The sequence below is a fragment of the Dryobates pubescens genome, chromosome 2 (genome assembly GCF_014839835.1).
Source record: "Dryobates pubescens isolate bDryPub1 chromosome 2, bDryPub1.pri, whole genome shotgun sequence".
Taxonomy (NCBI): Eukaryota; Metazoa; Chordata; class Aves; order Piciformes; family Picidae; genus Dryobates; species Dryobates pubescens.
Window position 1 is genome coordinate 48466587 of NC_071613.1, and position 12015 is coordinate 48478601.

General features: G+C 43.2%; 1 protein-coding gene across 9 annotated transcripts in view; it reads right to left on the reverse strand.

Moving 5' to 3' along the window:
• Positions 1 to 11731, reverse strand: part of NCKAP5 (NCK associated protein 5) — a 257106-nt gene extending 245375 nt beyond the window's left edge. For 7 of the 9 annotated variants that reach the window (XM_054176887.1, XM_054176890.1, XM_054176884.1 and 4 more), the window contains exon 1: positions 10937 to 11731. In XM_054176887.1, the coding sequence (XP_054032862.1) occupies positions 10937 to 11613 (677 nt within the window). In that variant the 5' untranslated portion in view covers positions 11614 to 11731. The remainder of the gene's footprint in view (positions 1 to 10936) is intronic. The other 2 variants (XM_054176910.1, XM_054176901.1) reach the window with 1 other exon arrangement.
• Between the last annotated feature and the right edge of the window lie 284 nt (positions 11732 to 12015).

Below are 12015 nucleotides of genomic sequence, written 5' to 3' on the forward strand. Positions count from 1 at the left end.
ACCCAGGCAACTAGAGTTTTGTTAGAAAAGAACGTGTTCTCACTGCCACAAAGCAAAATGCCCTTATGGCCCTTCAGACTTTGAGTTTATTTTATCTCCTCTTTGGTAGAGGCCTTCAGTCATCATCATGCTGGACGGAGTTTTTAATCTTTAAGTTATAAATCTGCTCCTTCTGCAATGCTCAGAGGATTCTCCTAGCAGCTCACTGGCCAACTATCAAATGGCCACAGTGACAGGCTGAGCCATGCTTTCACCTACTTGACTGTGCCCCTTATGCCTATCTTCTCTGTGCCAGTATTTTATTCCCTTCACATCCTCTTTCTCCAGTTCTCCAAAGCATGCTGCTTTTTTCACTAGTATTTTTACTTAGTGAAGCCAACAAGTTATCACCAATTGCAATTCCCAACCTTCAGTGATGGTTCACCTAATCAAACCTGGTTTGACCCTCGAGTCAATGATTATGGCTAACACCATTTAGTAACGTCTGCATACCGTCCCTTGACATCACAAAAGATGACAAACTTGGGGAGTGAGAGCTGACATTAAAATCTCTGAAGAGGTTGGTTAGTATGGAAAAGGTTAGCGCGGAGGCTGCCTGGAAGCACAGTTACAGCAGATGGATCCATAACGACAGTGAGCAGACAGAGCCACTTCAATCATTTAAATAGAATGAGAAAAGGTGTCATAAATTTACACAAATTGCTCAAATATTATGATCTGAGTACTCAAATACTTATTTCTGCCTCAGCGATCTACAGGAAATGTGCAGTCTGAGCTGGTAATACAACCACACATTAATGACTCCCAGAACCAGCCCCAACTTCACAACGACATGCCCTGAAGCCTCATTGCAGAGTGAAATGGAGACTTTACCCATGCTAACCTCAAGAAATAATCTCATACTCAAAGCTTGATTTTACACAGCATACTGCCATAACATTTACTGCCCTTTTTATGCTCTTCTATACACAACAGGCACAAAAAAAGACAGTTTTGTTTTAAACCAGTGAAAGTTTGAGAGATTTTTTTGATGGGTAAGGGTTACTTTTTTTTTTTTTCATTTCATTTTTAAAAATAATTAAAAATCTAGATCAAAAGATCCAACAAGAAGCGACAGTGAAAGTCGGTGCCAGGTTTGCTTATTCTCAGAAATGAAGCTGAGCAGTTTCAGAACCTTCTCTTTTGAGCAGAGATTGCATTCTAGCATATCAGATGCTGCAGTAATGGGATTTCATAAATCTGAAATGTATTCATATTGTGTACATAAAGAAATCTCTTGATGTTTTACTTAATTTAATGCTCTTTTTCATCATATGTACCCACCCATGCCCCCCTGCTTTCAACAGCTAATAACCAATACATTTGATGAAAATTAATTGTCTTGACAGCTTGCATAAAAACCATAAAGGTCCAAAGGAAAAATGCAGCAGCAGCATTTTCTTCCTCTGTAGGACAGTAGCTATGGAAACTATCTTTAGAGGCCAACTGGCCTTCATCCCAGCGCAACACACAAAAAATCATAATGCTACTTTCACTGGGTTAGTCAATGGCACCAGCCTTAATTGTCAACTTCTACAACATTGCTGCATCTTTGCTTCATCAAAATATTCCTTGGGTTTTGCTGGGAGCAAAGCTGATAAGACATTAAAGTACTATAGCAGGCTTAGATAATACAGAGCCTTATGAACTGTGATCACATTGGTCATCATTATACTTGTTACAAAGAACATACAGACCCTGTAAAACTAGACAGGTATCAAAAATACCCATGTGGGAGTTATCCATTTTCTCAATAAAATATGTTTTGCTAATTATTCTGATAGAAATAATTTTGCCTTATCCTCAGGTAGATACTTGTAGCCAACAAAGAAATCTCTGATCTTCTTTAACTGTCATGTTTCACTAACAGAAACTCCTGTCTTTTTGCAAAGGTTTTAGCCCCTATGGCTAGCTGGCACAAAAGCTGTGATTTCTAATACAGCATGACAAAATAATGATTTGTTCTGATTGCTGAAAGATTATGAAGGGTTTTTCCCTCACAATGCAGGACATGAATGAGCCAGAGAATCACTACTACAAATTCACGTGGCAACTTCCATTGCCAACCACAGAAGATCTCCAGTAGACCAGCAATCATTAATGAGGCGCTCAAACTTTGCAAGAAGTATGTCTTTCGTATAGAATAGAATAGAATAGAATAGAATAGAATAGACCAGGTTGGAAGAGACCTTCAAGATCATCCTGTCCAACCTATCAACTGATCCAACCCAGAATGGTATTCAAAGAGTAGTGAAAGATTTTGGTCATTGAGAAACTTACCTAAAAGGAAGGAAGCCAGAGTTTACATATATCTCACGGACAAACTTCCAGCTTTGTTGGTGTTTCACTCAACCCTATGATTCAGCAACACTCTGGTATTCTGACACCTTTCTGGAAAAATTCTGCCCATACTAATAATTATTATTTAAATGTCTTATACAGAATTATGCAGATCAGAAGGACGGATTCTATCCTGTGCCACATGGCATCAGCTGGGTGGAGGTCCACTGGGAGCTATGGAAAGAAGTATCTTGAAGCATGTGGTTTGAAACATTGGTGCTTCAAAGTGCGTTACAAAACCCAAATGTGATCCACAGGCTACCGTACCAAAGAGGCACTGGACTGCTGCTAGCTAATTATCCAGGTAACCACAGAGCATCCACCAATCAGTTACATCTGCATTCAAAACATCCTATGCCTATTGGCAGAAGATAATTAAAACAAGGCATGTGCCTGAAATACAGGATACCTACCACATTTTAAAAGTTAATTTATCTCACAGATTGCAACTACCATTATTTGTGGATGTCTAGATCTCCATTCTGCTGCTTTCACAGAGAAGTTATGTTTCATCTTCTCCTCAGCTCAAGAAGTTCTGCCTGTAAGAGCTTAGACATAAGTAGGAAAGCTTCACTGGCAGGAGGCTTGTGTTAGTGTGGCTCCCCACTACCTCCTGGAGATACACTTCTCTAAACCAACTATGAACCTTGCCAACCTATTTTAAATTGAAGTCAAGCATGCTAATATCAGGGCATTAAAACAATGTGGGTTATTATAAATATCAAGCAGGTCAAGACCACATTCTCCATTGCATTTTTTCTTGCTCACAACTAACCCATGTGGGTCCCTCATCAGGGTGGTACAGCCATCCCTTTGGGATGGACAGAGAGAGGGTACCACAGCTTCCCAGGAGCAGCCTCACACAGTATTTTCTGGACACATCAGTCTGTCTCCTTGTGACCTTAGGCATGACCTTCAGCAATCTTCCAGCTGCTGTATTATTTTCCAGAGATGAAAGCTTCTTTCTCCTACTAGAGGAAAGATCTTTGAGCTGTAGAGATTAAGGATCTAGCAATTAATGTTCATTCCTTCTTTTTAATAAGTTAGCTTTCTCTACAAAGCAGAGAATGAAGTCTCTCAGAAATATGTATCTAGTTGTACTGTATGTTGGACAGTCAAATAAAGACCTTCAATGCTGTCTTAATCCAAATTGTTTCCCTGGCTGACTGCTCGCTTCACCATATGGGAGAGGAGCTTTCACATTTCCTACCCAGAACTCACTGATGGCATATCTTGTAGTATCACTGTAAAACAAAACAAAAAACAAAATCAAAAAGAGACAAATTTTCTGAAGGCACAAAAAAATTCACTACTGATCCAAACAGGAAGAGGGCACAGACACCTGCTGTTGACCTGTCCTGCCATGTAGGAGCTCTGCGTCTGAAATTGATTGGGGGGACTGGAGGAAAGAAGGCCATGCCATGCTTAGATCCCCTCAGTGCATCAATAAATCCATGCCTGACTGGAACTATGGGTTGTATTTTAGATCTAACAACAGTTCTCATTAATTCACCTGTTACCTTTACTTAGATTTATCAGTGCAAGGTTGCAGCAAAACACACCAGAACTTTTTATTATGTGCCTCATGCTGAGGTTTGAACCAGCTACTACTAAAGAAAGAAAGTTATGTTTCAGCTAACTTGGATCTGACTCAAAAAATATGTGGTTCATGCTGCCAACATAAAAAAGAGATTAACAGAACTAAAAGGACAGACAGTAGGGTTTACTTGCCAAAGCCAGACTTCTTTTCTCACGTTAATCTCCTAAGAGACACCCGCGACTGAAAACCTCGTCTTGCTTACCATCCTTAAGTTTACCGCAGCTACACCACTGCCAAGTGAAGATGTTAAGGAGATTACTCTAGACTCTATTAAATATTTATCTGAATATTGCCATAAACACCTTTCTTCAAAAGCCCTTAATGATGACAAAGGAGAAATAAACTCACATATTGATACATCCCAACCTATCCAACCTTCACTCTAGCACAAAACCCCAAATCAAACAAAATGCACAATACTCAAGCCATGTTCTCATTACCCTATGAAGTAAATCCATCAGAGGCCACTACCATCATCTGCTTTATGTTAAGAGCATGCCACAGCAATGAGCTGCAACATTAGCTTTTATGAAAAATATTTTTAACTAGTTATGAAAAATTTGATCTATTCTTTGATGCAGTTATCTCCACCCCAGAAAACAAGTCCCAGTATAATAAAAGATTTCTAACATCTGTTAATACTGCACTTGCTCTCCTCCAGTTTTACAACTTGTTTTCTCTCCCTGACTGAAATACATGCTGTGGCAGATCCTATTATCTTCACTCCTGCTTTCACACTTCATAACACCTGTATCAAGAATCTCAAGATCTGATAGCCTGTTCCACTGCAATTGGGTTTTTATTCCTTTATTTCTGACACTTTTCTATGACAGCTTTTCAAACTTTATAGAATATCCCTTTGCAATTAAGAATTTTCTACCTTTGATTAATTCCAGCAAACCTGCACACAACTGAACTTCACCATTTACCTCCAAGAATTAAATCAAAATCCAACAATGCTATCTTCTTCCCACTCACCTGCCAAGAAGGTATTGATCTCTCAGTCACTCCTCTTACCCATTCATATTGCCTTTCTTAGGGTTCTGCTGCCTGTGATTCCTTTTCCTTACCACACAGGTCTATTATAGGCATTCCTGGCATCAGAAAACAAGTCATCCCTAGTCCTGGTTCATTCTCTAGTATGATTGAACATGGCCTAGAGTACCACTCATCCTTGTCTTCTGTCACACATGTATTTCCTAGCAAAATCCCAGAACCACTGTTCAACTTTCTGTGAGGCTGGACTCTTCAGGACCCAACTCTTGGCTCCTTATTAGGGAACTATGAAGCCCCAGAAATCCTAGTTCAAACCAGGAACTCCTGGACAGTGTCAGCAGTTTTGAAATAACTTACCTCATGTTGTGAGAACATCAGACTTAGAGAATAAATAGAAGTCTTGATTTCAAAAGAAATCTATTCCTGCTCTCAGACCAATGTTTCCTCTTTCTTCCTTTTACTCTGTAGTCTGCTTCTCTGATCATTTACTGACCTTTCTTTTTTCACATACATTGTCAGAGTTTTGGGCCAAACATTCTTTCTGATCATAGGTGAATTTGCACTGGTAATTTAACATGCTAAGAGACACCTTTAGGTGGAAACTTGTCCTGTATCAACATTTAAGGTCTTGAGCACATCATTCATCATCCTGTAGATGCCATTCTGTAGCAGTGCACCAGGATGACAACCAGAGTAACCCAGATAAAATGCAGATGCAAGGTGCATTTTGTGCATGTGTAGGACCAGCAGCTGATGCAACCCCTTGGGCCAAGTGGGAGACAAAGCAGAGGTATAGTCCTGGACCCACAGAGGACTGAAGCAAATAATCAAGTTCTTTTTTGCGCAGTGTCAGTTGATAATACCTACTAAGTCCTCAGTTAGGCCTCTACTACAGTGCCAATGCAAATGTAAAATAAACATACTTTTTTTAACACAAGCATTTAAAAAGATAAAAATCAAACCACAGCACCATACTACAATAGAGTAATTATATGTTTACATCAGGTAAAAAATGATGACTGGATACCGATACGTTCTTACTCATCCAAAAGATACAATCTCCAGCGGTAGCAGTAAATCCAGTATTACATGGGAGAGAACCCTGCAGTAAAACAGCAAATTGCTCCTACTTCATGGACTACAAATGTTCCTCTAGAGCTTAAACACCAGAGGCATTCCCAGCAGTCCCCTGTCTACCACATGTGCTATGTATATGAAAGCATATATTTATATGCTTGTAAGTTGGCATGTCAGATTCCTGTTAACATCAACAGAAATGATTATGATTCAATCTCTTTTTTGGTAGTCACCAAGAATCACTTCAGTGCAGATCTCAAGAAGGCAACGATGGACCACATGCTGAGTTTGGCTTTACCCAAACTCAACAGAAAGATGTGTTTATTGCACTGGCTTTGGCTTCCATTCTCACTGCATTATACACAGCTACGTTCTACTCAGAACACAGCTACCCTTCAGGCTGCAGAAAGTCACTCATCATTTTACAAACTGCATGTTGGCTTTTATACCTGACACTACGAACATACACTGAAAAACACAGTGGGCATGGAGAAGAGGTACACTGGCAGTTAATTCAAAGAAGGAGAAAGGGAAAGAAATAGCAGGAAAGTTCTGTAAAGGCCAGTGTCTATTGCCACAGAAATGACTGCAGTTATTTGCAACAAAACCTGAAAATCTCATTCTATCAGCTTCAACATACAGCTCATCTTTAGGAAACAAGAACCACTCAGAATAAGGAAGTAGTGTACTCTGTCACAAGTAACTTTATTATCATCAAATACACAATGGGATAAGGATTTTAGTTTCCTGCAGTGCTTAGACCAACAAGAGGGGCAAAATCTTGGCACGGAGAAGAACTGAAAAGTCCAAAGGATTCAAGTGAACATAATGAGAGAGCAGCTGCATTGTCTGTTTAGAACGACAAGAGCCACCAGGAGCCAAGAGTCTATTTAAATGGGTTTATACACAATGCAAGGAAAGTTATTATAAGATGGAACAAAGATGTATGTGGAAAGCAACTGGTAAATGTTTGGCTCAGATACACAGAACCACATGGATTTAAGAGAAATCCCAAGAAGAGAGACAGAGAAAAGAAGAATGTTTCTTTTTGCTCTTTCACAGCATTATAGCTGTGTTGAAAACTTTCTGTGATATAATGAACTTTCTTCCCCCACATCTCATTTTTTTTTGCTACTGATCTTACTTGCATTCTGATTATTTTCAGGAATAATTTATGTTTTATATGTGAACTGTCAGTGCACACATGACAGCAAGAGGTATAAGTACTTGATTCTCCTTTATGAGCTGTTAATTTCTGCATTTTAAAGATTCTCTCCTGAAAAAAAAGGAACAACTTTCCATTTTAATTTTAAGGGATAAGCATAGAAGAAAAATAAATTCTCAAAGAACCAGGCTCTTTAACAGTCTCTTTTAGAAGAATTTTGCATATGTGAGTCTTGCTGGCAGAACATAAGTCATTCTCTTAATGTTTATATAATTCAAAATATTAACAAAATCAAAGTTGGTTTGTTGGTTTGTTTTCATTTTAATTCCATCCACCTCATCCTGGAACAGTATCCATCACCTAATATCCTAATACTATCAAATTCTCTGGTCATTCCTAGGAGTTTCCATTAGGAAATGTAAATGAGATCTAAATATCAAAGAGTCAGAATCACTAAACAGAATTTTGCTGTGGTAATTGCTCCAGGCCTTCTTCAGAAGGCAAGCATAAATGCAAAACCTACCAAGCTTCTGGTTGATGTTCTTACATGAGTGTTATGAAAACTACCTTTTCATCACCTGGTTCTTGAGCAGTGGCGATCTTGTGTTAGTACTCTGATAGCCTCAACTTCACCACAGTGCAGCTTCAGGTGGAAAAAGAGGTCTCAAGCCTCCATGGAAACACAAGCCAAAAGCAGAAACACAACCCCTGTATCTTAAATACCAGTTCCAAGACAGGTCCATCACACTATTCAATTAAATTTTACCAAAATAATGAAGCTAATAGCAGCTACCTACCATAATTCCTGAGGAGTAGAGTGAAAGGAGTTTTGTTTTTTCCTCACAGCACCTCTTTGAAAGCTTTAATCCTGTGAACAGCTACACACGTTTCACACAAGTAGCCTATCTATTTCAATGCTGTAACTCCAAGGTTAAGCAGGTGTCTAACTGGTTGCAAAATCAGGGTCTTAAATGAAAAATTAATCAGTGTAATAAGCGGATTTACGCACCACACCTGGCTGCTGCTGCTGAGCTTATCTGAGTAGGGATTTATCTGGCAGAGTCAAGCGGCGGTGTAGCAGTAACGCTCTACAACAGTTGTAACTAACACCACATAGCAGATAAGTGGAGAAGTTATCCTTAATAATTATTACAGAAAGGGAGGTTCTTTCCTTAAGAAAGAGGGTGACACCAAGTCCCTACAAGGCATGCAATTATACATCACTCCAGCAAGAAAATATGTCAGTCTGTGCCACATGCAATTAACAGCAAAAATGCAGATGAGAGAAAGCTGAAGCAGGAATAACTTTCTCAGGAAACTAAAACAAGGAAGGTACAAAGATACCAGAATGAAAAATCCAAAGAGTACAACATATTTCTGAGCTAAAGGATATAATATGTCCCTGCCCACAGTGCTCTTAATGAAAGATGAAACTATAGGAGAGATGCTGAAACCATCCTGAAGTTCTGATCTTTTTCATTTATCTGATCTTTCTCATTTATCCATCAGAGCAAGAGCTTTGCACTGAATTTCCAATCCATCCTTAACGATCAGCACAGCCCCGCGCTGGGGGGGACACACCATATGGCTCACTTAACCGCGTAAATTGTACGCTGTGACATGAATGGAACTGCTCCATGTACACATTCAATCACCAGTTCCAGGGATTTGGCAGAACAGGGATTACACCGCACGCGGCAGCCACTCCAGGAAGAAGCCAGGCTCCAGACAGGGGTAGCACAAAGTCAGGCTCAGGCTTCTGTTCCACACGCCTGAAATCCACTGGGTCACAAGTTTTGGGAGCACCTTAACCTAGATAATTCAAAAGTGTATTATTTTTAATGCAAGGGCAATCTAATAATGTACTTTTTCATATTATTTTCCTGCACTGCACAGCAAACTGCAAGTTTTAAAAGAAACATGTAAATTTACAGCAGCAGCAAGCTGATGACATTTTCCTTCTTGCTACTGGCAAGCCTGATCTCGTGCCAGTGGCATTAATCCCAGTGTTCCCTGGCAAAAGGAATGAAGTCTTGATGAATTCAGCTAAGGGAACTCGTGGCTTTATCCTGAAAGGGAATACTGTATTTAGCTTCTATGACTTGTTTCCCCTTTTAACAAGAGGTAGAAAAACATCTGTGGTATTCAAAATTTAAAATATATATATATTTTTGGTTTGTCACCAATGACCAGCATCAACATTCACTGAAAAAATGTTTCTGAGCATTTTGATGACTGCTCAATTATTCCCCAAACACATTTAAAGATCCAGTCTGCCCTTTCCAGCATTTCAGTGCAATTTTTATTGACCTACTAACCTGTGACTCTGGAAATCTGTAGCTAAGAATGCTAGTGGCGAGTAAATACAAGTCTCCAAACAGAGTGTAATAACCTTAAGTAAACTACTGCCAAGCAAAAGTCCCGCAGATCAAACAGTTCCCACGAAGCCTTATGCTATTAACTAACAAAAAAAGTCCCATGATATCTCCATAGACATGCACAATAATAGAGCATTGCACTTCTGTTTACTTACATAGCTTATCTGCAATCCAGTAATGTATACAGCCACCCCTCAGATGTAAATCACTTGACTACTTAATGTTACCTCACTTGTTAAAAACTTTGCAAGCCATCCAGCGATAAACAAGGCGTTTATCTGGAATATCGATTTTTAAGGCATGTACACTTTACATTTATAAACCATTTCAAATAGAGACTTAATTTTACAGTGTTATGTGGAGAAAAATACTTGCAAATGTATAAAATGAAGTAAGAAACATGGTATTTATGTGGTTCTGATTTTCTCCTGTAGAAAACTGCAAGGCCCACTCTCGCTTATTCTACTTTATTTCATTCCTTTCCTGGTTAAATCCACCTCGGAAGATGGATGGTGGATCTAACACCTTACTAAAGCCAAAAGAATTAACCACTGACGGTTCATCGGACAGCAGCGGGTAGCTCAGCACTCTGCATTTACTTCACACCCTTAGCGCACTGTGCAACTTAAACTCATTTCAAAAATCTATTTTTCGCTGCCCGATACACTTCTTCCACCGGAACAACCTCTTTCCAGTGATTTGTGCAACGTGCAGGAGGCAATCTTTAAACAAACAGGAATAAAACCAATAAAGGAAAAGAAGCCCGTTAGGATGCTCCTGTCAGTCACAACATACGGAGCAAATCCACTGTCCCTGAAGCAACAGGGCTCAGCTGCAAACACCGCCGCCGCTCCCCCTCCCTGCAGCTCTAGGAGCGGGGAAGAAAAAATAAAAAAGCCTATTGCACTTTTTCCCCCGGCTAAGGCGGGGCAGAGCCCCCGGACGGCCGCGCACAGGCGCGGTGCGGGTCCCCAGGCGACCGGGCATGGCCCACGGGGGGGCGCGGCGCTGCGCTGCCTGCCGGGCGGCCCGCGAAGCGTCTCTCCGCGGCCGCGGGCTTGCGGGGCTTCTTCGAGCCGTGGACAGCTCCGCCGGTCGGCGCCGCACGGACCTCAAGCCTGCCGAGCTGCCTGGCTGGCGGGGCGGGAAGGAGGCCGGGCCGGCGGCAGGTGTCTCCTTCCGCCCGAGGGCCGCACCCGGCCCCACGCAGCCACGCAGCCCCGCGGCCCCCGGGCGAGGGAGCGGCGGACGTCGCCGAGCCGGCGAGGGGGAGCCGGGGAAGGGGAGGAGACGGCGGCGGGGCGGGCAGGTGAGGGAGGGGAGGCGCGGGCAGTTCCTTACCTGCTTGGCGGTGGGGCATGCTGCGGCGGGCGGGGGCAGCGCGTCCGGGCGGGCCGGAGAGCCCGCCGCCGCCGCCCCCCACTTGGGCAGAGCGACTGCCGCCCCACGGGCCGGCCGCCCCGCCGCTCGCCTCTTCCGCTTTGTTCCGCCGCGGTGGCTTCTCCTCCCGCCGCAGCCGCGGGACGCGTAACATGTGCCTGGGGAGGGCGGGCGGGCGCCCGGGGTGGCACTTTCGGCGGGGCGGGGAGCGCGGCGGCCGGGCCCCTCCGCCCCCGGCCCCGCGGAGGAGCGGGGCTGTCAGATCCAGCCCATCTGCTGCGATCGCAATCGGTCGCAACTGAATGGCTCCGGCAAATCTGCGCCGGCAGCAGGGGCTCGCCGCGGCGGGGGGAGCGCCGGGCGAGGGCGGCCATTGTCTGCGGGGCCGGGGCCATCGGGCTCCCCGTGGCTGGGGGCGGTGTGCAGGAGCTGCCCGTGGATGGCGACTCTGGGCACAGCATCGTCCCGACGGCATAGGGGCAGCTGCGCTCAGGCCGCCTCTCGGCAGGGTTTAGGCAGCCCTGCCCCGCCGGCCAGCAGCCCGACCCCGGGTTCCGCACGGCCAGAAATGAAATTCTAAGATCGAGGTGACAGCGTTCCGGCTGGCTTCGAAAGTTAGGAGAGCAGGCACTCGGCATGGCAGAGCCGCCTAGTCCATGAGACAGGTTGAATTGCACCTTTGAGTGCTGGGTTAACTGTTGGGCTTAATGGTCCTTTCCAACCTAAACATTCTATGACTTGGGAAGCACTCAGTTTGGGAAACTCTCTTTGCCCAGGAAGGTCCCTGCCAAGCAGGCTGCTGGGGGCCTGGTTGGATGACATGAGGGTGTAAGACTTCAGGTGGATGGAGGTTCGCAAGCATGCATGGCATGCTTTGAAAGCCTCATCTTTTGTGGAAAAATAATTCCTAAAGAATTGCCAAATGCTTTTGTCATCTGGTAGTGAAAGTTTCTCAGAGTGGGTCACACATACGTAAGGTTGTAGACACAATGTATTCAAGAGAAAGTGTAGAGCGAGCAAGAGCTCAGGCAAGATTTTCT